The sequence below is a fragment of the Diceros bicornis genome, chromosome 18 (assembly GCF_020826845.1).
Source record: "Diceros bicornis minor isolate mBicDic1 chromosome 18, mDicBic1.mat.cur, whole genome shotgun sequence".
Classification (NCBI taxonomy): domain Eukaryota; kingdom Metazoa; phylum Chordata; class Mammalia; order Perissodactyla; family Rhinocerotidae; genus Diceros; species Diceros bicornis.
This window is the reverse complement of record NC_080757.1, coordinates 26,648,043-26,675,155: the sequence shown is the minus strand read 5'-3', so window position 1 is coordinate 26,675,155 and position 27,113 is coordinate 26,648,043. Positions and strand designations below refer to the sequence as shown.

Here is a 27,113-nt window from a genome sequence, read left to right as displayed (position 1 = left end):
AGAGGAAGATTGGCAACAGATGTTAGCTCAGGGAGACTCTTCCTCAGCAAAAAAACAAAACAACAAAAAAACATAGTTTATGCTTCCCTACTTTTTCATGGTCACTATCAATAATTGAATACTTTTTAAAGATAATCCACCACCCTTGCATGATTTAGAAAAGCTCAGTGAGTGGCAAAATAACGTGGTTAGAATCAAGGCAGCATTAAGACAAATTAAAAACATTAATACCATATTAACCAAAAAGTATACTGCAAAAAATTATATTTAGCTGTTTATTCAATATCTGCCCAGGAAAAAACTACTTCGGACACTAGGAAATTTTACAATAAATATGTGTTAACATGTACATAACCCACAGTTTATCAGTCCACACAACCATATGCTACTTACAGCATACACCCGACACACATGCATAAACCACTCAATTCTAGCCTAAAGAACGCTACTGCATACACACAAAGTTCTTACTGAGTAAGCAACAATTTCCCCAAGTATTACAATATCTGAGAAATAAGAACCAAACACAGAGTATCGAAGTTAATAATGTATAGTGGATCTCTACTACTTTGTGGCAAAATATTTCTGAGGAAATAACCCTCTTATTTGAAAATAAAATGATTAATTGGACTTCATGTAAATTGAGATGAAAAGATAAGCCATGGACAGAAAAAAAATATTTGCAAATCATATATCCAACAAAGGACTTGAATCCAGCATATGTAAAAAACTCTCTAAATTCAACAGTAATTGGCAAAAACATGAATAGACATATCACCAAAGAGGATACAGGGATTTCAAACAGCACATGCAAAAAGTTCAACATCATCAGCTATTAGGAATTGTGCAAGGAGTGGTACTACAGAAAACCATGAGATAAAAATCTAATCTTTAAAAACTCAAAGGTAATAACTAAGAAAGAGAAGGAGAAGGAGAAAGGAAAAGAACATTCCAGAAGAGGTTGAAGATATAGAGGATTTTGCAGAGGACAGACAGTGACTTCCAGAGGGCCCAGTCAAAAGGATTCAGGAGTTGGGGTAACTATAGGGGAATTAATAGAGAGATTTGAAAAGTCTGACAAGTGAATGCTATATGGAGGAGAGTGTAAAGATGAGAGATGACCTTTGGGCTTCTTACGGTGATTGAGATAAACAAGGACAAAGAACATAAGGAATTTAGTCCTCATGGTCTCAAAATAGTGACGGCAACACTCTGAGTATAGCGTGAGAAGGGTAGAGGGAGACGGTGATGAGAGAGCCAGCAAGAATTCTGGAGCCACTTCTTCCCTCCTGCCCATGGTGGAGCGAAGGTCATGGAGCTCCCTCTTGACATCTGCTCACTTTAGCCACTTTATCAGAGAAAATTTCAAAAAAAAATTACAGTTTACTTCATTTGTCCTCATGATAGTTCTGTGAGGTAGGTTAAAGAATGATACTAATTACATTTGAAAAACCATAAAACTATGGTATACAAAGTTAGATGATTAACTAGAGATCATAATATAGTGGTCCTTTCAATAATACGAATAAAAATACCAAGAGCAGATGTTAGCTCTATACATGCAGTCATTGTTCTAGTTAGAGAAAAAATATATAGATATGCAGTACTTTAAAAATGCAGAACTGATTTAATACTGTTAAATTTAAAACATTAACAAACTAAAGAGTACATCTTTATACAAAAAAATCTCTCAAGGCAAAATACATACAGAGAGAAATGTCCCTCCTTTTTATTTCCTCACTCTACACTTCTAATTCTCATTTCTGATTTCCATTTCTGACCAGTAAAGACTGCTATATTCAGCTTCTCTTGCTTGCATCTTTCTCCTCTCTATCTAGGGCACTGAGTACAAAGAATCAGACCATTAATAATCTTTGTTTCATTTCTCTTCAATGGTGAATGCTTGGACCTCTTCTTTATATCTTAATAACATAATAAACACCTATAAACCCATCACCCAAGATGAGAAGTAAAACATTACCAATAACTCCCATTTACTTACATAGACTCATACATCCTAAAGCCTGTCACCCACCTACTACCAGGTAGCCACTCTCCTAAATTTTGTGCTTTGCAAACACACATACACACAGACACACACACACACACACACACACACACAGTTGTATTTTTATTTTTCACATTTAAAATTAGAGTTTTGATTAGTTCATGTGTCTGGTTGTTGCTGTCGACTATAAAGTTATATAAACTCACTTGGCCTCAAATTAAATTCTTTCCATGTTCCAGAACTGAAAATAATGGAAATTCTAAAATATTCCCAAAGTAAACCCACATATACATAAAAATGGCAAGGCACAGTAACAGCAACAAGAGTGAAAATTTCAATGAAAACTAGGTTAAACAGTAGGTGCCAAGAAGACACTTCAAATGATAACAACTGAGGCCCAGGCCTCTTGTTTTTAAGACTAAAAGCATCACAGGCAAAGAAGAAAAAAAAAGCCATTCTCTGAAAGGCAAGAACCATAGTAGTCCCTTGATGATAATAAGAGCGGAGAGAAAGTCTAAGCCTCCTTTACCTATTCATGATATCAAAAGAAATAAAGGAATCCCTTGGTGTTTTTATCATTTTCTTTTGCTACTCCATCTAGCACCAGAGAGAAAAAAGCACAGTTGTACTTTTTAAAGAATCTGAGACTCAACTTCTCCAAAGACACGTTAAATTTTAAATAATCCTACAAACAAAATCCAATCCCAATTTATTTCTTTTCTTCATTTATAAAACTTCATACAGAACTTTTACTATGTACTAGGTGCTGTTCTAAGCAATCTTAAAGTGAATTAGCCAAAACTTGGAATTAAAACAAAATGCTGAACTTCCACATCCAGCCATAATGGAGTAACAGGGATTAGATTTACCCTCCTGCTGGAAAACTTTAATAGATAAAATGTATGAAAAGACAGTTTCCAGACACTGAACTACAGGCAGCACAGGACAGTGACACTTGAGACAAGGGAAACAATTGATGTGAGCCCTATCAATGCCCCAACATACTACTCATCTATTTTTTTAAGTATTGTCAATGGCTGCTTTTCCACTATGATAGCAGAGGTGAACGTAGTGACAGATACTATATGTCCCACAAGCCTGAAGTATTTCCTATCTGGTCCTTAAAGAAAATGTTTGCACATCCCTGCCTTAGACTAAAGGCTGTTCCAGGCATACCAAACAAAAAGTCAAGTAATTTAACTGTATTCCAGAACAAACCCCAAAAATATTTAAAGAAATACAAAATACCAGCCCTGAGCAACATACAATTCACAATGTGTGGCATCCAAACAAATATTTCAAGGCATGCAAATAAGCAAGAAAACATGATCCATAATAAGGAGATAAATCAATCAATACAACAGAATGCCATTTAAACTGCTATGATAAACACTCCATTTATTCAAGAAAGTAGATGAGAGTGTGAGCATGTTAAAAAGACATGGGAAATCTCTCTATACACATAGACACAAGCAAACTCCTAAAAATGAAAAACGCAGCACCTGAGATGAAAAATACACTGGATAGGTTAACGATTTATTAGATACTGCAGAAGAAAAGATTAGAAACGTGAAGAGGCAGCAATACAAACTATTAGAAACACAAAAGGGGAAAAAAGATTGAAAAAACTGAAAAGAGCATCAGTGAGTTGTGAAACAGCATCAAGTGGATTACAATACACGTAGAGAAGGAAAGAAAAAATATTTGAATATGCTCTACGAAATACACTGTCAAGAGAATAAGACAAGCCACAGACTGGGAAAAAATATTTGCAAAAAAATATATATATATATATACACACACACACATCTGATAAAGGACTGTTAACTGAAATATACAAAGCACTCTCAAAACTCAACAATAAAAAAATAACCTGAGCTAAGGACCTGACAGATACCTCACCAAAGAAGATATACAGAATGGCAAATAAGCATATGAAAAGATGCTCCACACCATATGTTATTAGGGAAAAACAAATTGAAACAAGGAGATACCACTACACAGCTGCTAGAATGGCCAAAATCCAGAACACAGGCAACATCAAATGCCGACGAGGATGTGGAGCAACAGGAACTCTCATTTCAGGGAATATATGGGAAGTCTCTGTACTTTCTGCTCAACTTCTCTATGAACCTAAAACAGCTCTAAAAAGTAAAGCCTATTTAAATATATATATTCTATTTTTAAAAAATATTTGAATAAATAACAACCAAAATTTTTCATAAATCCACTATTTTTGAGAAACCACCATACCAACTTGCCACATTAGCTACACTATTTTATATTCCCACTAGCAAAGCAAAGCTCCAATTTTTCCACATTCCCACCAAAGCTAGTTATTTTCTGGTTTTTTAATAATAGCCATCCTAATGGGTATGCAGTGGTATCTCATCGAGGTTTAGATTTGCATTTCCCTAATAAGGATGTTGAGCATCTTTTCATGTCCTTATGAGACAACTGTATAACTTCTTTGGAGAAATATCTATTCAAGTCTTTTGCCCACTTTTAAATCAGGTTGTTTGGGTGTTTTTGCAGTTGAGTGTTTTGAGATTTTTATACAATATGTGAAATGGTATAATATTAATTGAAAGTAGGCTGTGCTAAGTTAAATATATAGACTGTAAATCATAAAGAATCACTAAAAACAAAACAAAGAGATATAGTTAATAGACACAATAAAGGAGATAAGGTGGAAGCACAAAAACACTCAGTCCAAAAGAAGGCAGAAAAAGTAGGGAAAGGCAACAATGAACACATGGGAAAAACAAAACAGTAAAATGGTAGATTTAAATCAATTCCCATTAAGACACACAGTGAATATAAATGGTCTAAAGACACAATTAAAAGACAGAGTGAAATACTGGATAAAAAAGCAAGACCCAGGTCGGCCCCATGGCATAGTGGTTAAGTTCAGCACATTCCGCTTCGGTGGCCTGGGTTCACAGGTTCGGATCCCAGGCACGGACCTACACCACTTGTCAGCCATGCTGAGGCAGTGACCCACATATAAATAGAGGAAGATTGGCACAGATGTTAGCTCAGGACTAATATTCCTCAAGGAAAAAAAAAAAAAGCAAGACCCAATTATATGCTACCTACAAGAAATGCATTTCACACATAAATAAAATAAAAGGTGAAAAATAAAAAGATCTGGGCCAGCCCAGGCAGCCTAGTGGTTAACTGTGGCACGCTCCGCTTCGGCAGCCCGGGTTCAGTTCCCAGGCACAGACCTACACCACTCGCCTGTCAGTGGCCATGCTGTGGTGGTGGCTCGCATACAAACAAGAGGAAGACTGGCAGTGGATGTTAGCTCAGGGCAAATCTTCCTCAGCAAAAAAATAAATAAATAAAAATAAAATCAATAAATAAAAAGATCACTAAAGATATATCATGCCAACGCTAGTCAAAAGAAAGCAAGAGTATCTATACTAATAGAAAAAGTAGGTTTCAGAGCAAGGAATATTACCAGGGATTTCATTAACAGCAAATGGATTAATTCATGAAGAAGACTTTACTATCCTAAATGTTTTTTGCTCCCAATAACAGAGTGGCAAAATACATAAAGCAAAAACTGATAAAATTACAAGAAGAATACACAAACAATTATTATGGAAGACGTCAAAAACCTTGTCTCTATAACTGATAGAATAAGCAGAAAGACAACCCGTAGGATACAGAAGAATGGAACAAGATAGATCATATTCTGGGCCATAAAACTAATTTCAAAACACTTAACAGGATTGGAATCATATAAACTATGTCTTCTGATAACAATGGGATTAAATTAATAACAGAAAGCTATCAGGAAAATCTCTCAAAATTTAGAAACAAAATAACATCCTTTTAAATAACCCATAAGTCAAGGACAAAAATCACAAGGTAACCTAGAAAATGTGTTGAACTGAATGAAAAAAGAAACACAAAAATCACAAACTATAAAAGGAAAAAAAACTCAGCAAATTGGAAATTAAAAATTAATTTAAAAATTAAAATGTAAAAACTTTTGAAAATTAAAAACATTTGCTCTTAAAAAGCCTAAACATACTCTCTGTGGTAGGATGTTGATAATAGGGGAGGATATGCACATGTGAGGCTGGGAAGGTATAAGGGAAATGTCTGTACCTACTGCTCAATTTTGCTGTGAATCTAAAGCTGCTCTAAAAGGTAAAATCTATTTAAAAAGAAAAAAAGGCTATTATGGCAAGTCACAGGAAGGGACAAATTTTTGTACATATTTTACATATATCTAACAAAGGACTTGTATCTAGAATATATACAGAACTCTTACAACTCAATAATAAAACAATGTTATTAAAAATGGGCAATAGATTTAAACAGTTTATAAAAACAATAAAATGACAAGCACAAGAAAAGATGATCAATATCATTAGTCATTAGGGAAGTTGGAACATTGCTGGCGGGAATGCAAAACAGTACAGCCACTTTGGAAAACAGTTTGACAATTTCTTATAAAGTTAAATCTACACTTATTATATGGCCCAGTAATATCACTCCTAAATACTGATCCAAGAGAAATGAAAACATATCCACAAGCAACTATTCAGAGCAGTTTTATACATAAGAGACAAAACTGGAAACAATCCAAATGTCCATTCATTGGTGAAAGGAAAAACAAATTATAGTATATCCAGACAGCGGAATACTACTTAGAAAGAAAAAAAAAAAGGAATGAACAACAGAAACACACAACTACATAGATGATTCTCAAAAGCATTATGTGAAGCAAAAGAAGCCAAGTGCACAGAAATGTTATACATTCCATTTTTTCAAATTCTAGAAAGGCAGAAACAATAGTGGCATAAATCATATTAGTGGTTGCTGGTGTTCCAGGCGTCAGAAGGTAAGGACACAAGGGAACTTTTATTTTAAACAACTTTATTAAAATATAATTCCCATAAATACATTTCACCAATTTAACGTGTACAATTCAATGGTTTCTAGTATATTTACAGAGTTGTGCAACTATCACCACAATTAATTTTAGAACAAGCCATTTTAGTAAGTGTGAAGTGGACAAGGGGACTTTGAGCGGTGATAGAAAGGCTTGGTATTTAGACTGCGGTAGCAGTTACATTACTGTCTCCATCTATCAAAACTCATCAAATTGTGTAATTAAAATTGATGAGCTGCATTGTGTGCAAATTATTTCTCAATAAAGATGAATTTTTTAAAGGCTTACTTTAAAATAACTATTACTTAGAAAATTATAAGTTTTTATTTTCACACCTAGGAATGTGTTATGATAAATGAACACAGGTTTCCAAGACCATAACTTGACCAATTCACTAAGACACCCACATTCTTCTTTACAGTTCTACAGTAAAAAGCATTTACGCTGTACTGATACTAATCAGCATCTCCATTACAAGTCTGTTTATTTGGGTCAGAATCATTAAGTTCACATGTAATTTAGTTGCTTCATGTTACACCTTTGTTTTTATCTGATTTGAGATATCCATCACTAACCCTTTTGATGTACTTTTAATAGTTTATACCAAGTCCTGTAAAAGGGAACCAACATTTCTTTTAAAGAGTTGATTCAATTTAGGGTGAACGTAACTTGAATAGACTACAGCTGTCTTTGTGACATACTTTATCCTGACAGCTTAAAATTTAAAATGTAGTTATGTAGAATAATGGATTTCCTATATATTGGTCCCCATGTTGACTATTTTCATTGCCCTTCACCCTCAGACTAAATAACCAAGAACTCCAAACATAATGAGGACACTAAGACAACTGAAGATATTTTAGACCTTCAAAATGGAAGATAATGTAGAGAAACTGAGCTACATTTTACATATTCCAATGAATACACAACTGTTTGATTTCTGCAGTCAGAGACACAGCCTAGAAACACCTGGATTTGGTAAAAGTGTCTCCCTGTAATAATGGAAAATTCATATACTGGGAGACAGCGAGGCCTAAGTGATTAAGAGGCAAGCTTTAAAGTTCAAATTCCAGCCCCACCACTTATCAACTACGTCTTTATGCCAGTCACTTAACTTTCTGAGATTTAAGTCTCCTCACCTGTAAAATAGGATAATGGTACTCACCTGGCAGAATAATGGTAATGGAGTGATAATGTATATAATCAACCTAGAATTTCATCTGAACAGTATCAAGCACTATTATTCACTTGATTTATAAACTTACTTCCCCTCTTTTCTGTTCAGTATACTTCCCTCTCACTGTAGCCCTCATAGGAAAAGTCCCTAAGTACAGGGTTCAAATAGGCATAAACTGAGAATACTCTCAGATCACTTTTTCAAATTCAACCCCATGGCATCACAAAACTAAAAAACTAAAAAAGCAGCACTTCTAAAACAGACATTCTCCCCTAGAAACACTGTTTCTTTGACCAAAAACATTAGAAATTTAAGACGAACACAACATAATTTCCCCAGTTGTAATTTACCTAAATCACAGGCTTAGCAAAATTTTGTAAAAACCAAAATGATCCCAAGTAGCAAAGGCCCCAGTGACAAAGACTAGGTGTTAAGGAAAAAACGCACAAGGCAAACTGAGAAGTAATTAGAGCAGAAAACATTAGGGAAGCCCTAAATCTCATAGTTTGGCCATTTAAAATGTCAATAAGCCTGTTTCCTCTTTGCAAAATCCTGGTGATGACTGTAAGCAAATGTCAGTTGGCCTACTTTTGGAAGGTTGCTAGTGTTTTGGTTGAACAGACTCTGTGTGTGTGTGTGTGTGTGTGTCTATTTATAGGATTTACTTGTTTAACCCGTCATTAAAATTTTACAACAACGACAAAGTTACGGCAAACCCTTCTGGAGAAGTTAATAAGAATTTCTGAACTCACACAGCTGAACAAATCAAACAGCTCTTCTTTGAACGTGATAAAAACCACATTTAAGTTGTTTGAAAAGGATGAAATAGGTAGTTGTACCTTAAGAAAAATAATGAAAACTTGACACCTAGAAAGCGCACTCTATTTGAGAATTTACAAAAAATAAGTAAATGAGAAAAAGTTTAACTAACAACTCTAAAGTTGTTCTGCTCATGTTTGTTTCTAGAAGAATAACTTTACCCATTCATATCATAAAAAAACAGCAACGATTAGTATTTTTGGCTGCATGGGTGGCCTGTTTACAATATTACAAGCTTCAGAAAATACTTGGCATTTATATGCCAGTAGGAAAAAATAGGTTGGATCTTAGGTTTTTTAAAAAACTTTTTAATATTTTGAGATGTGAAATTGTGAATTCCTCGCATAGCAGAATGAACAATAATAGTACCTTCTCAGCAGTAAGTAATAATGGAATAATCTAGAAGAAATATAAGCCAAGTTGGCCACTGGATGTTTTGGACGAGTACCAGAAATTTGGCTCATAGACACCTGAGGAAACTACAGCCCCAAAGAGTCCATCTATTCTCAGAATAAAGGTCCTCACTTATAAGAATTTGTTCTAAAACATTCTCATATGGAGAAAGTTCAGGTACTCAGTATATTGGACTCCTAAGGATAATGAATAAAGTTGAATCCACATTTCTAAGAAATCTGGTTCAGGTCCAAGGCCATCAGCAATAAGAAAACAGCACGAGCACAAGGCTAATATAATTCCTAAGAGAGTTACAAGTTCTATTAGAGTCAAAAACAGTGATATCCATTTGGTTACTGACAAATGATAAAAAATACTTTACAAAAGTAGAGTTCTAGCTTTTCTTTTGTAAAATATTGAATAAATTCATTTTGGGGCACCACTCATATTCCACACTGCAGAGAATGCAATGATTTGTAGTAAATCACTATTCCTCTGACTCCAAAGAAATATATTATAGGAGGGGAAAGACCACAATAAAGGAGAAATTTCCTGAAAAACCTATGAAAATCAGAGGTTAGCAAGGAATAATCAAGAAAATATAAAAGAAAAAGAAAAATAACAAAATGAAAAAATTTGAATTCAACTTTCAATGAGAGTCACGATTTAAATTAAACATGGTAAAATATGCAAAGATTTTCTTTGCATGAAACTAAAGACATATAACATAAGAAACTGATACATTTCACCAAATAACAAGACAAATGGCAAACTACATATGAAGTATATAGGACACATATCCATAATAATACACCACTAATAACAATCTAGCAAAGAGCTCAAATCAATAAGAGCAAAAGAGTACAAACAAGCATGGTATTAATTAGAATAAACAGCAAAAATATGAAGATTTCTCATACTCTCTAACACTCAAAGACCAAAAAATTACAAGTAAAGAGGATTTTCCTCCATCACATAGGCAAAGACTGAAAAGATTCATTATAGCCAGTAGAGGACAGAACTGGGAAAAAAAGGAATTCTCACATATAGATGTCAGTATACTCTCTCTGAGAAGCAATTTTACATGTATCAAAATTTTTCATGTACGTATTCTTTGACCCAGTAATTCCTCTTCTAGAAGTTATCCTAAGAAAATAATTCCTGGTATATTTTTTAAATGTACATATACAGAAGTATATAACAACATAACCTGTTAGAGGGGAAAGTTAAAATTAATATAAATGTTCATAAAGTGGAATGATACATAATTTTTAGCAATGCTGAAAGGAATTCATAGTTTTGAAATGGAAAGGTGTTCACAATATAAGCTATTATGAAAAAACCTACATACACAAACCCATGAGCCAAGACATGTAATACATGTAAAGAACTTGAATTAGGCCCTGGATATACTACTGCAAGTTAATTTCATGCATGTGTGAATAGCTGAGGGAAAAAAAATCAGGAAATGTATACCCTAAGCTGTTAATACATGCTTAGTATCTGGGGGAAGGAAAAAAAGAAGGAAAGAGGTAACCTGGGTTTACCTCTGATAACATAGGATCCTGTGAATTTTCACTTTCTACATTTCAGTATTCCTTGAATTTTTACAATGAATATTTTAACTGGTTAGAATTATATGGTTTTTATTTTAAGAAATTAAAAACATATTACTGCAAAAGGGTCCTCTGACCCTACTCCTTGGAAGTAACCATTATTAGCATAAAGTCTATAACCCTAGAAAATTTTTAACTTGTATATTAAAACATACATATTGATATATTTTATTTCACAAGTGAGGTATTGAGATACTAAAACCCATAATGATTACTGAGAGTAATGAACAAGAAAAATTTATGTACTTTACTTGGAATTAAGTTCTAGAAAGATTTGAAAGATAATAAATAACAGTATTTATCTGATATAAGAAGACCAATTGATTGGTCATAGATTTCTGAACAATGTACTGAAAAAAATTCTAATGCAGGTGTAGGCTCATTAAGAAAGTCATCAATTATTGACAGTGAAGTGAAAAAGTAGGGAAGTATAAAAGTGACCATGAAAAAGTAGGGATGCATAAACTATGTTTTTTTGTTGTTTTGTTTTTTGTTTTGCTGAGGAAGATTTGCCCTGAGCTAATATCTGTTGCCAATCTTCCTCTTTTTCTGCTTGAGGAGGATTAGCCCTGAGCTAACATCTGTGCCAGCCTTCCTCTACTTGGCATGTGGGTCACCGCCAGGGCATGGCCAACAACTGGTGTAGGTCTGCACCTGGGACCCAAACCTGCAAATGCAGGCCGCCAAAGCACAGCACACCGAACTCAACCACTACGCCACGGGGCCGGCTCCTAAACTATGCCAATATAAGTAAATGGCTATTAAATACAATGATGACCTTCTGTGGGATAAGAGGACATCCAAATCCTTCAGTTTTTCACTTGTAGTTAGGGATGAGACCTTCCACAGAAACACCTGCAGAAAAGGAACTTGCTTTTCTTCTAGGTCATAACTTTTAAAAGACTATACCATGCAGCAACATTCAACAAATATTTATTAACACCTTGTATCAAGTGCTCTGTGAGGTACTAAAGATATGAAAACAGCCTACAAATCTAGCAAGCAAGACGCAACTGAGCAACTAAAATAAAAAATCAGTACATACCACTGACATTGGACAAGAAGCAAGACGAGTTAAAAGAACATGAGTATTCTAGAAGAGGAAATAGCAAATGAAAAGGCCTGAAAGAAAAGGGGATGGATCATTTGAGGAAAGGAAAGTAGTTCAGTACAACCATCACAAAGGAGTGTTGTTGGAAAGAGGAAGGAGGAGACAGGGCGCACCGGTCAAGGATGGCCAAAAATGATGCTGGAAAAGTACAGAGTGAGGGCATCAGTTCACCAAACATCTAATGAACCTGAATTTAGCTTTGCTAAATTCACTCATCAATTCTAACAGTCTGTAGATTCTTTTGTATTTTCTACATACACAATCAACTTATCTATGAATAAAGACAATTTTACATCTTTCATTCTCATATTTACACTTTGTATTTAATTTTCTTGCCCTACTGTAATGGCTAGGACCTGTATTCAACTGTAAATAGAAGTTGTGATAGAAGCCATCCCAAACTCAGCAGGAGAATATTTAATATATCACTATTGAGAATGATGTTGGCTATAGATTTTTTCTTTATCATACTGAAGATGTTTCTTTTTACTCTTAATTTGCTGGAAAAAAATTTTTTTATCATAAATGGCTACTGAATTTTGTCAAAGGTTTTTTTCCACTTCTATTGAGATGACCCTATGGGTTTTCTTCTTCATTTTATTAATATGGTGAATTACACTGCTTGTTGACGAACCTTGTATTCCTGAAATATCCCTTTCTTGGTCCTAATATATAATTCTTTTTATATATCATTTGATTCTATTTGGTAATATTTAAATGTAAATTACACCAAGAAAGAAAGAGGGGGGAGAGGGAGTGGAAAGAGGAGGAGTAAGGGAGGGAAGAAGAGGGAAGGAGGGAGGGAGAGGGTATGAGAAGATGAGATTAAAAAAACATGATAGCAGAAAGAATAACTCAAGAGTCAGTAACTGACAGTGAGAGAATCTCCTAAAAAGAACAGGAAAGAAATTATTTTTTTTAATTAATCATTCTAGGAGGTGTCATCGCCAAATAATACAAGTACCAGAAAGAGAGAACAAAGAAAACTTAGGAAAGAAATCAGCAAAATAATAATTTACGAAATTTTCTCAAAGCTACACTACTTGTCTTTTCACATTAAAGGGGCCCAGGACAACGTATGAACCAAGAAACAACACTGCAAAGTTTCAGAACACTGGGAACAAAGCCAACATTCTACTAGCTCCCAGAGAGAAAAACAAGCCACATACAAAGAAAAAGATATCAAAATGTGTTCAGACTCTTCAACCATAACACTAGACCAATGCCTTCAGAACTCTCAAGTAATATTATTTACAAACAAGCATTTGTTACCCAGCCAAATTATCTATCAAGATTAAGGAAGAATAAAGACATCTTCAGACAAACAAGATCTGCCATACATCCTTTTTCAGGAAGCTACTAAAGAACTTATTCCAACAAAATGAGCACATAATTGGAGCCAGCCCCATGGCATAGCGGTTAAGTTCAGCATGCTCTGCTTCAGCGGCCCAGGTTTGCAGGTTTGGATCCCGGGCATGTACCACACCACTCATCAGCCATGCTGTGGCAGAGACCCACATACAAAATGGAGGAAGACTGGCATGGATGTTAGCTTAGGGCTAATCTTCCTCAGCAAAAAACAAAAACGAAAACAAAAAACACCGAGCACACAAAACAAAATGGGCAAAAGAGAGGGATGGGGTAATCTATTTTCCATTACAAATTTTATGTGATCAGTTGCATGTATTACTTTGATGAAAACAAACCTAAAAAATCAATCAAATACAATGAAAGTGACACATAATTTTTTGCAAATCATAACAGAACATTGAGCTATGTGAAATTACATTTTCAATCTAATATTTGGGGCCGGCCCCGTGGCTTAGCAGTTAAGTGTGCGTGCTCTGCTGCTGGTGGACCGGGTTCGGATCCCGGGCGCACACCGACGCACTGCTTCTCCAGCCATGCTGAGGCGACGTCCCACATACAGCAACTAGAAGGATGTACAACTATGACATACAACTATCTACTGGGGCTTTGGGGAAAAAAAAGGAGGGGGATTGGCAAGAGATGTTAGCTCAGAGCTGGTCTTCCTCAGCAAAAAGAGGAGGATTGGCCTGGATGTTAGCTCAGGGCTGATCTTCCTCACAAAAAAAAATAATAATAAATAAATAAATAAATCTAATATTATATTTTTAAAGGTAAGTATATTATAGTAGATGAAGAAATCTTTTTTAATTAGACAAAGTAAATTAAACATACTCAAATTCTACTAGCAATATTAACTTTTATAGTTTTATACTCTCTCATGAAATATTTCTGCCCAAAGTAAAAGTTGAGAAAAGCTGAACATTAATAATGGGCATGAACAAAAGAGCTTCACAAATATGAAATGAAAGGAGAAAAATCTGTCTCTGTGAATTATATACAAAAGAAACAAAGACATAGCAGAGTCCTTTACTAATAAGGTACTTGATTCCAACTATCCAAAGAGAAAGCTGGCTATTCCAAAAACCTTCCAGAAAAAGATGTTCTACAATATTCTTTGTCGAAAGATTTCACCAAAACACAAACACAACAGACAACAGAGCAAGAGAGAGTGAGAGGGAGTACAAAGGAAATACAGAGAGAGACAGAGCTGAAATTCGTATATGCCATATAGTTCAAAAACAAAGAGAAAAATCTCCACATGACTGCAGGAGATTGTTGTCTTGTTACCTTCACACTTCCCATTACAATTAAGCAGATTTAACCACTAAATTAATTCCTAACATTACTTATACATTTGCTAAGTGCATAATGCACATGGTAGTAAGTTTTAACAAACACCATTCTCACAAATTTAGAGAATTAACTGCTAAAAAAAAACCATTACAAGGAAGATTTCTCAACTTCTGGATAAACTTTTAAAATATAATAAAATTAAAATATTTTTAATATCATCTTTAAAAAAGATTTTAAAGTACACAAACAAGATTGTTATGATTGTGTTTTTAGTGCACAAGCAAAAATATTACTGAGTGAACACAGGCAAGTTAACGAGAAAATACAACGTTTAGAAAACTCAGATCATTAAAGAGTCAGCAGTTACTTAGGCATCCAAATAGCAGGTTTAATTTAAACATATATTTAATTTTTTAAAAATAAATATAAAACATACATAATATTTAAATACAACATTAAGAAGTATTTGTTATTAAAGCAGAGATCCACGGTCAAAAGCCTGAAACTGTACTTCTGACATAGCTGGAAATGCAGACAGCAGACTCATCTACAATCGAGATAATGGTGAAAACCAAGCTCTCCAAGGCAGTAAGTATAACTGAGAAGAAGAGCAAAGACATGAGAACAACAGAGACTTGGGGAATATCCACAGAAGAAAGCTAAGCCAGAAACATAACAAAAGCAGCACAGTCAGCAAGGGAGGGATCTGGGAAGAGAGATGTCATGAAAACCAAGAGAGAAGAGGGCTTCAAGAAAGAGCCAGCGAAGTCAGAGGCTAAATCGAGATCAAAGAGGATGAAGATAAATCAAAACCACGGGAGAAAGTGAATGGCCATATTGAATTGGTTAAGATTACCTATTTCCATCTCAACTGACAGAACTAAGAGTTTATCTTCAGGGGAGGAGGGGAAGGGGTATGGTCACTTGGAGGAAAACAGACTTCAGTTATCATTCTTGCTGTCTGTAGTCCAAGACCAATAAAAGAGAAACTCTTTCTGAATGATGTGTTTCTTCTTAAGGGCTACACTCACCAAACTGTGGAGTTGGCAAGATTCTAGCCGCTCGAATTGGGCCATGCCGAACAGAAAAGAGCTCCTGTGCTTCCCCACTGATCTGCAGGAGAGGACAGAAACAATTTCAGTAAATGAAAACACAGGTCAGCACATTATTATATGAAAACAAGATCTAAATTTTATCATAATTTTTTATCTGAAATGTAATATATGTACACACACGCACTCACATACATCTATGGTTGATCACACACATTAAGTATATTCATATCCTCAATTATCATAAATATTTTTAGAAAATTATAAGAGCAAGCATTTGATATGAATAGGAAAATAAATGGTCTGTTCCGGAAGGCTATAATTTTTATCTTTAATAAACTACTATAAGTCTGCTCAGTTTCTGCATGATTGCCTTCCATTTTAGAGCAAAGCAACTGTGACTTTTTAAATTAGTATTCAGTTTTCCATGTAAGAAAAAAAGTAAATATTCATAATATTCTGAAAAGCACAACGAAAATGTTACAGCAACTTTCACAAATATGCTGTAAATGAGAAAAAGCAAAACATACTGCAAAGAACACTAAAGTGGAATGTGAATGACCCAGGTACCAGTTACAGTTCTGCAACTAACTAGCTGTTAACCATACTGAGTAAATTATTTAACCTCTATAAACCTATAGTTTTTTTCTTTTTAAATATATTTTGAATAAAAATTGTATATATATATATATTTCTTTTAATAATTTTATTTATTTTTTTCCCCCAAAGCCCCAGTAGATAGTTGCATGTCATAGCTGCACATCCTTCTAGTTGCTGTATGTGGGACCTGGCCTCAGTATGGGCAGAGAAGCAGTGTGTCGGTGCGTGCCTGGGATCCAAACCCAGGGCGCCAGCAGCGGAGCATGTGCACTTAACCGCTAAGCCACGGGGCCGGCCAAAATTGTATATATTTAATCAGGTGTACAACGTGATGATTTGATATCCATATACATAGTGAAATGATTACTGCAGCCATCTCCTCAGAGTTACCTTTTTTGTGTGATGGGAGCCCCTGAAATCTACTTTCTTAGTGTTTTTCCAGGATTCAATACAGTATATTTAACTAGAGTCTTCATGCCTGAACATTAGCTCTCTAGACTTATTCATCCTACATAACTACAACTTTGTACCCTTTGACCAAGATCTTCCCATTCCCCCCACCTCCTTTAAGCCCATATTCTTTTGCATTTATAAACTAAGAAGGTAAAGGTGCTAAACAACCTCAAACATAGATTCAATTTCAACATTCTATGAATAAAAAAAGTAATATGTAAGCATCTTTAAATGTCATCATTTTTATTATACATATAGATCAAACAGTGTATGAATATTCGTTCATTGAGTCATATCAAATTTATTCCTCAGATATAAAAGTATGGTATTCTATTAATCTGAAGGTTAGTAAACGGGGTATCCCAATATACATGCCAAGTGTGAAAATGAATGCTTTTCAAAATTAGTGGTTCAAGAGAACAGTTTGCTGCTAACTGAAGTACTGGGCAGATTAAATTACAATTAGTTAAGAAAGGCTTTCCAGACTACTTTAAGTGGTGATGTAGTTCCTAATACATTTTCATAACTGTCAAGTGTTTGATGGAATATGTAATATCAAACACGGAAAATGGTAAACATTATAAAACTAGTTCTAAATACCCAAGAACTTACAACAGATGTAATAATGATAAATATTCAATGGAGGAAACATGCTGATTTTTCTTTTAATAGTCCTGCCAAACAAGCAGTTTAAAATATCAACAGTGTATACATTATAAAATAAAGGCTTATAAATCTTCGAATATTAAACTATAAATCTGCAGAGCTGCCTTTCAGATTAACTACTTTTTTAGATCTTCAGCTTCTCTTCTATCTGAATTTAAGAGCTGCAAACTATAAATATTTTTATTTCTTATAAATGTTAAATCATGGTAATGTCTAAAGAGCCATCATATTCATTTTGCTTATAAAAATTATTACAACTTATTTAGTGGCTGCAATGGCAATTCTCTCTATGCAGAAGATATAAGGAACGCCAGGCTCTTTGCACTAACTATGCAACAATAGCACCACCTACCACCAATTAAACACACAAAAGCCATAAACTCAGAATAGCAAACTATAAGAATTTACCTCTCTACAAATTCCTTTGGGAACACTAATTTTCTAAATGAAAACCATGGCTATTATACACTGCAGCTCTTACGTCCATAGTACATTATTATAAAATGGAATTTAAAATTTAGAAAAAGACTTAAAAGGTCATTTTGTTCAACCTCCCATCCAATGCAGTAATCACACATTCTCTGAAACCTAAAAATTATAAGCCCACTTTCACTGAAAAGTATATCACTAATGTAATCCAGTTATATTATAGATGCACTATTGGCTGTCTCGACCAAAGCTTCCAAGTCATTCATTTTTTGAAAATAAATGGTTTATTGGGCAATGGATAAATAATATTTTTCAACACATATTCTATTTCTATTAATAAGGAAATGAAAAATAAATTATAAAACAATACTGTAGAACTTGCATTGAAATTATAATTCAGAGTAATGAAAAACACTTCTCACTATAACAAATATAGGTTTATACCTATAACAAATCATAGTATTCTCTCACAAAATCTACTGCCCTATACTATTATTTCCATATGCCATAGGTCTAGTATTTAGCTTTTGGTTCTATCAAATAAAGCCTTAAATTAAAAAAAAAAGAAAGTCTAATCATATTTAACTGAGCTGCTGTACTAAATTACACTAAATAATAAATAATAAAACAAATCTGTCTTGGCATACTCACAATATGATAAACATTTGTTATCACTGGATTTAACATACAAGAGCTCAATTTGACACAGAAAAACATTTTGAAATCTGAACATACCATGTTTTCCAGTGTAACGGCTTTCAAAACAAACCTAAATGCTCTATTCTATTCTAAGCTTCTACTGTAAATCCCTCTTTAAATGCACAGCAACAGGTAAGAAAAAACATTAGGACTGATTACAAAACGCATCCCCACATTCATTACCCATCCTTCATTACCTCTAAGTTAGGGTCCTAGAATCTTTGTTTAACTAATAACATAAGGGAAGGGAGGGGAGAAGAAACATTCTGTCACTATTTATAGGTATTTGTGAATATGTTGAAATCAAGACTGTTAGAAGCGTAATTCCACAGTATCCTAAGTGAGCCACAAATGTCAAACTTCCCAGAGGAGAGAACTCGCTGAAGTATGTGCAAATTCTACACTGAAATACTATTTCAGAACAGAGACAGCGCTGACAAAGTGTATACAGATAAGATGTGCACATTTTAACTTTTTTTTTTAACTTCATTTATTTATTTTTCCCCCCAAAGCCACAGTAGATAGTTGTATGTCATAGTTGCACATCCTTCTAGTTGCTGTATGTGGGACTCGGCCTCAGCGTGGCTGGAGAAGCAGTGCGTCGGTGCGCGCCCAGGATCCGAACCCGGGCCGCCAGTAGCAGAGCGCGAGCACTTAACCACTAAGCCGCGGGGCCGGTCCAAGATGTGCACATTTTAGAAAGGACATAGATAGGATGGATATCTCCTTACAGGCTCTGCTTTAGTTGCCATTTTCAGTTGCCTCTAATAATTTTACACGGTATGTTCACTGGTAATTTTGCTCTCAAATAAATGAGTGTCAAAACTGATGAAGTTTTTTTAAAGGATTTCAAAGTGATTTTTACGTTTCTTAAAAAGAGCTCATTGCAAATGGCAAAGAATCTCAGAGATGAGGATTTTATAGATCCTAACAAGAACTACCAGGAGCTCTAAGTTCACTTTGAAACCGACAATAACAATAAATACAAGCATAGAACTACAAGGAAGGAGTGTAGCAAGCAACGTTCCAACTTCCAGGCAACTGCGGGAAGTTGGGGAGAGGAACAAACAAGGAGGAAACCTCTCCAATCGCTCCTCATGGGTCTCTGCCTTTGTTCTTCCTGGCATTTTAATTTCTGATGACAGACTTTTGTTGTTTGGAGCATAAACCGGACGTACCAGTTTGAAGGCACAATAAGGAGAACAAAGAATGATTTGTTCACACTGTAGGAAAAAAATCTTTTCCAACCATAGAAAATAGCTTTCGGATGGTGAAAATATGCAAATTACATACCAAACCAAAAAAGAGGGGGGAGAGCACAAGTTTAGAATCTCACAACTCAATCTAAGGCAAAAGGAAATTATAACAGCCGAGACAATAGTACACACAGAGAAAAGGCTATAAAAGTTGTGGGAGAGCTTTCTAAGCGCTTTTAGAGAATTCTAAAAGCAAATGAAGGTCATCTAACCCTCAGAATCAAACTTGTTTCTGAAATTCTGATGACTTTTCAAAGCTATCTGACTACAAAATAGAACATTCAATCAAATATCAAGGACAATATTAATAATGCTCTACAATGGCACAGAATTAGGACAGGAGTACATAATTTACACCCCCAACTTCCCTTTTAGACACTGGTCAAATGGAGAATTTTGGTCTGCAATTCATTCTTTTTAGTATACTTTATTGAAAAATAACAGACATAGAAATAATACATAAATCATATGTATATGTACAGCCTAATGAATTTTCAATGTTAATACACCTCTGTTACCAGCACAGACATCAAGAATCACAACATTATGGACACTCAAAAGGTCCCTCCACGCCCCTTCCCGAAGGGCATTCTTGGTTATTCTCAAGAATAGCCATAACCACTATCCTAAATTCTAATATCTTAAATAAGTTTTACCTGTTCAATTTCATGTAAATGGAATCACATGGTATGTACTCTTCGTGAATGGCTTCTTTCGCATATTACATGCTTATGAAATTTATTCATGCTGCTGCATATGACTGTAGCTTTTTATTCTTGTTGCCATGTAGATGTGCATTGTATGAAAATATTACAGCTTAACCATTCTACTGTTGATGGAATTCTGGGTTGTTTCTAGTTTTGGGCTCTTAAGATATCAAGAAAAATCGCAAAAAACTTTCAAATGGGAAAATGATTCCAGTGTGTTCTTTCAATGGATTACCAAGAATTGTCTAGCGGACCCTTTGGGGTTATTTGATTCTATTGGGATCTACCCCTTTGTCTTGACCGGGCTATTTCACAATACTGTTAGTTGTAGAAAACTGATAGTAATGCAAGTGACTCTTGTCCACAGAAATGCAAATGAATTTTGTCTGGTAGAAATACAACTGAATTTCACTCCGTAAAAAAGATGATTCCAAGCCGTACATTTTAGTCCCAATAGGACATTACCCGGGTTTACATGTCTTAAGCTCATTTCAGCATTCCTAACTGCCTATATCTGTTCTTTAGAATCTATTTTGAACCAGCTGTAACAACTTGTCAAACATCTTATTAATTAATGAGTTAAAATCTATGAAACATGTCCATTTTACAGTTCCATGAGTGTCATGATTTTACCATTTTTAAAATAATGTTGTAAAGAATACTGATATGAGTATTCCTGCACATTTTGTTAGTGAACATATACATGTATTTCTTTGGGGTATATACTTACTAGTGGAATTGCTTCTATATTAGGCATATATGCCTATTTTGTAGATTTTAACAAAATAGTTTTCTAGTGATTGTACCAATTTACACTTCCACCAGCAATGTAAGGGAGTTTTACCTGCTCCACATCCTTGCCAACAGTTTATGTCAGCCATTCTGGTGGGTGTTCAGTGGGATTCTCACTGTGGTTTTAATTTGTATTTTCTTCATGACTGAGGAGGTTGATCAAACACCTTTTCATATGCTTACTGGAATTCAGTTATACTATTTCATGAATGACTGTGAAATTCTCTTGCCACTACAGTTGCCCGATTTTAAGAAATTATAGATTTAAATCTATTATGCACAGTGAATGAAATGCATAAATTAGTCTCCTCTGGAAAAGCAATGCTGCCTCAAAGTAAATATATAAACAGTCTTTGTTACAGTGGCCCTGCAAATGCAAAATCAGGGCAAATGATTTAAGACTTGTCCTGAAGGACTCTTGATGTCCAGAAGTATGTGCGATAAACAGGACAGAATATAAATGAGATTCAAGAACTCACTTCAGCAGCTCTGGAAAAAGGTAAGAGTTTTTTGCACCTAATCAAATTCATATCTTAATTTCAAATCCAGTAATGAGCAATCTTTCCCCTCAACTAAGGTACAATGGTTGGGTTATAGCAACATGATATCCATCCCTTGAAGTGGAAAAATGCTGACTTGTAAAAATTCATAGAAATATTCAAAGCAAATTCAGTCCCTGCTAAAGATGGCAGACATACAAAAATTACTATATATTTTCCTATAACTCAAGCAGTTCAAACACAAAAGGTAACGATTAGTAGTTCTTTTTCTTGATAAATACTTTAACAAGCTTTAATCCTTAAAATAAAAAAATTAAAAAGAGGTATTAATTTACCTACGTTTCAAAATGGCTACAGCATATATAGCAGATCATTTCTAGGCTGAAAATATTAATTAAAAGACCAAGCCATCAGACATGAAAAACAATAGAAAAAGAATTCCTCGTGTTTATCTCAAGCACATCCTGACTATCAGTCAAAAACAAAAATCTCTTTCATGTCAGAGTTCTCCGGACAAGTAATGGCTCTGGTTCCACCTGGGAAGTCTGAGGAAATAAAAGCAGAAAATAGCTGGGATCCTGGAAGTTTTATTTTTTTCCCAAAATCATGGTCTACAGCAACAACGCCAAGCATGCACAATATGCTAGATCATTAATTACAAATATTACACATCAACAGCATCAATGATTCCAACAGTTTATTTTAGTAGAAGATAAATTAGACTTGTGTTTACTAGCTGTATACGAACTTACTAAATCTGAGTTTGGCTTTAAAATAAGGGTGATGACATATCTACCTAAGAAGGTAACTGTGATGATTAAATTGTGTATTTAATATATGTAACACATAGTTAGCTCTCAAAAGATAGTAACTCAAGGGACCTGCCTGGTGGCGCAAGCGGTTAAGTGTGGTGCTCTGCTTCAGCAGCCCAGGGTTCACGGGTTCCGATCCCAGGCACGCACCAACACACCGCGTGTCACGCCATGCTGTGGCAGCATCCCATATAAAGTAGAGGAAGATGGGCACGGATGTTAGCCCAGGGCCAATCTTCCTTGGCAAAAAAAAAAAAAAAAAAAAGAGGAGGATAGGCATTGGATGTTAGCTCAGGGCTGATCTTCCTCACCAAAAAAATAGATAGTAACTCAAGAAGATGCTTGCTGAATGAATGAATTAATGAATAAATAACAGAGTCTATATCAGCCTCATTATTCAATCTTAATGGTATTTAGCATAATTTGACTTTGCCCCACTCTTCTCAAAGCACATTATTAATATTTAATACCTGGAAATTTGTTATAATGCCATATCATAAAACACATTTTGATACAACTCACTCTTGAACCTACTGGCAAATTACTTCCTATGCTTTACAGCTATCGACAAAAGGACTCCCACACGTGGTAAGCAGCACCCCATCTGTGCAGCAGTTTTTATTACACTAGTCTTCACACTCCAGCTCAAGATTAAGGCAGTTTCCACCCTCTCTCGCAAATATCCCACACTCATCACAACCTTTATGTGTTTATACCATGTTTTTACCTGTAACAGCTTTTCTTACCACCAGCAATGTAAAAACAGCCGATTTAAAAATACTAATGTAATCAATCTTTTCTAATGTATCAATCTTTTCGCATATCAACCATATGGACACAACTGAAATGACGTTATTTCAGTTATTAATAATGTGTCAATGTCAGTTCTCACTAATACAAGATGTTAATAGGGGAAAATGGGAGGGTGAGGGGACACACGAGAATTCTCTGTACTTTCTGCTCAATTTTTATATAAACCTAAAACTGCTCCAAAAAAATACAGTTTATTAATTTTTACTTATACATATGGATAAATGTGAAAATTCTACAAATAAATTTTAACTTTCCCTGATATCTCCCCCCCAAAAAATAGGGATAAAAGGCAAAACTACAGAGACATGGTGAAAACAAAGTGAAGAGGTCTTATACTAAGGAATTCAGTTCCTAAAGCAAAAAAAGGACCTCAGCCTATTTAAATACACAGGTGTATACTTATCATTTTGCTAATTGTTTCACATGTGCTATTCATACAGACAACACAACTAAACTGATGAAGTTCCTTAAAAAGAAAATTGTTTGGGCCGGCCCCGTGGCTTAGCGGTTAAGTGCGCGCGCTTTGCTACTGGTGGCCCGGGTTCGGATCCCGGGCGTGCACCAACGCACCGCTTCTCCAGCCATGCTGAGGCCACGTCCCACATACAGCAACTAGAAGGATGTGCAACTATGACATACAACTATCTACTGGGGCTTTGGGGAAAAAAAAAAAAAGGAGGAAGATTGGCAATAGATGTTAGCTCAGAGCCAGTCTTCCTCAGCAAAAAGAGGAGGATTGGCATGGATGTTAGCTCAGGGCTGATCTTCCTCACAAAATAAAAAAGAAAGAAAAAAGGAAATTGTTTCATGACAGTTTTTTTAACTTAGTCACAATAACATTTTTTTAATTAGGTAGAAAAGGTAAAACTATAAAGAGAGATGGGGGAAGGAGTGGCAGGTATCATCTTATTCTAAGGTATTCAATTACTAAGCGACAAAAGACGGCACCTAGCTACATGAGTGGCTATTACAGCTACGAAGCAATCTCTAATAAGAGTTGACAGTCTCTCTCTAGAATCACCCTGTGAGCCAATTTGATGATATAGTTTCATTTTAGACATAATGAAACATAGAAAAATATTCCCAAAAAAGGACCAGATCAAACAGGCATCAGAATCTCATATTAATACACTGTATTCAAAATAGTTTTTAAACTCAGGCCTTTTTTCTCCAAGTCACTGCCAGGAGGTTATTTTTATGTGTTACAGCTCTGCTCCAACAATTTCAAAAACTTAAGATAGCACAGTTTGAGGAAAGTATTCCTAATAGTAAAAAGTAATTCTTTTGAAAGCTCCTAAAATTAGGAGGAAGAAGGGGACAAGTTTCTTGTTTTATTTTGACTACCTAACCACAAATGATTCAGTTCATGTTAGAGCTCCAGTATCCCTGTAAACTACTCTGTACACCATCAAGAAAAAGAATACCAACCACAAAAACCACCTAAAACGCATATTTGTGAGGACTAACAACTTATAGAACAGATATTTGCTAACCACATAAAGCAGACAGCAACTGAGTCTCTATTTTGGTCTTGACACTAAATTCAAAATATAAAACTCAAAGCAAGAGGGAAGTGAGTTTCAAGAACAATATGAAAACCGCAGAACACAGATAATGAATGGAACTTGTAAGCATATTTTCATACTACTTCCAAATTTCTGCACACAGAGAGGGTATTTTAAGGCGACTTTAACCTTTCACCTTCAGCCTGATTTTTGAAAGGAAGATCAAAGAAAAGCAGTTTAAACTCACACGTTCCTCCAGTTATGCAATACAGATTTAGACATTACACTTCAAAACCCCAGCCATTACTTCAGCACCACCAACCCAAATACCATTCCAGAGCTTTGAAGCAGCCCTAATGGTATCTCCCATTTGCAAGTAACACTTCTGTAGTCAAAAGGTCTTACTCAGGGTAGATGTTAACGTAAAACCACTCAGACTACACAGACACACAAGCCTGGAGGCAGAATGGAAGGTGTTCAGAAGGCAATGTAACACCATTACAGAGCGTGTCAGCCTAGCAGCTGTCACAAACACTGCATAAACACTCAGACACACAAACTGGATTCCCTTTAACTCATTATTTTATTTTGTGCTTAATACACGTCCAATTGAAAAGAGAAAGGGAAAACAGTGCTACAGATAAGCCAATTTTGCCTTATAGCCTTTCTCCACTTTTAAAAGACTGAGTTTGTCGTATTTTATTGGTATTGTAAACCTATCCTGATATAATCTGTGGATTGAAGATAGTTTTGCAATAGATATCTAACCAAGGGGAAACTGATTATATTGAACAGAAGTCTAAGGTTTTTCTTCTTTAAAATAGATTATCATGCGAACTTGTAAGATTGATAAGATGATCAAAAATGACTGATAACACCAATGGGAGCCAGACGTGGAGCAACTAGAACTCTCAGGTATTGCAGATGGAAGTGTATAATGATACAACCTCTTTGGAAAACTTTAGGTAATTTCTAATAGCTAAGTAAACTGTGGTATATCTAATCAGTGGAATAAAACAGTAATAAAACAAAAATTAAAAATACAAACTACTGCAACAGGTAAAAACATGAATGAATCTAAAAACATATATTGAGCAAAAAAGACAGACAACAGAGTACATCCTGTGTACCTCTATTTACATTAAGTTCAATACAGGTGAAACTAGTCTATGATCAGAATAATGATTACCTTATCTGGGGGGAAGGGAAATACTGACTGAAGAACTTTCTGAATAAGAAAAATGTTCTACATTTTGTTCTCAATGGTAGTTTCATTTATTTATGTGTGTGTACACATGTACATATATACAAACTTACATAAACATACATACAGGGGCCGGCCTGGTGGTGTAGTGGCTAAGTTCGTGTGCTCCACTTTGGCAGCCCAGGGTTCTTGGGTTCAGATCCCAGGCGCGGACCTACACACTGCTCATCAGCCACACTGTGGTGGCATCCCACATACAAAAATAGAGGAAGACTGGCATAGATGTTAGCTCAGGGACAATCTTCCTCAAGCAAAAAGAGGAAGATTGGCAATAGATGTTAGCTCAGGGCCAATCTTCCTCACACACACACACACACACACACACACACACAAAATACATATAAATGCACACACACAGTCATCAAACTATAAAATTGAGATTTGTACATTTTATGGTATGTATGTTATGTCTTAATTTTTAAAAAGATATCATAAATAAACTGTGATACATGTGATACATACAGACAATGGAATATTATTCAGCACTAAAAAGAAATGAGCTTTCAAGTCATGAAAAGACATGAGGTAAACTTAAATGCATAATATTAAGCAAAAGAAGCCAATTTGAAATGGCTACCTACTGTATGATTCCAACTTTACGACATTCTGGAAAGGCAAAACTATATAGACAGTAAAAAGATCAGTGGTTGCCAGGCAGGGAGTACAGAGGCTCTTTAGAGCAGTGAATAGTTAGAGCACAGAGTATCTTTAGGGCAGTAAGACTATTCTCTATGATACTACAATGGTGGATACATGTCATTATACATTTATCAAAACCCATAGAAAGTACAACACCAAAAGTGAACCCTAAAGTAGACTTTGAGTGACAATGATGTATCAGTGTAGGTTCATCGATTGTAACAAA

The 27,113-nt window shown here is 35.0% G+C and overlaps 1 protein-coding gene across 7 annotated transcripts in view; it reads right to left on the bottom strand.

Moving 5' to 3' along the window:
- BCAS3 (BCAS3 microtubule associated cell migration factor) overlaps positions 1-27,113 on the bottom strand; it is a 559,119-nt gene that overhangs the window by 499,365 nt on the left and 32,641 nt on the right. For all 7 annotated transcript variants that reach the window (XM_058560481.1, XM_058560485.1, XM_058560483.1 and 4 more), the window contains exon 6: positions 15,732-15,813. In XM_058560481.1, the coding sequence (XP_058416464.1) occupies positions 15,732-15,813 (82 nt within the window). The remainder of the gene's footprint in view (positions 1-15,731; positions 15,814-27,113) is intronic.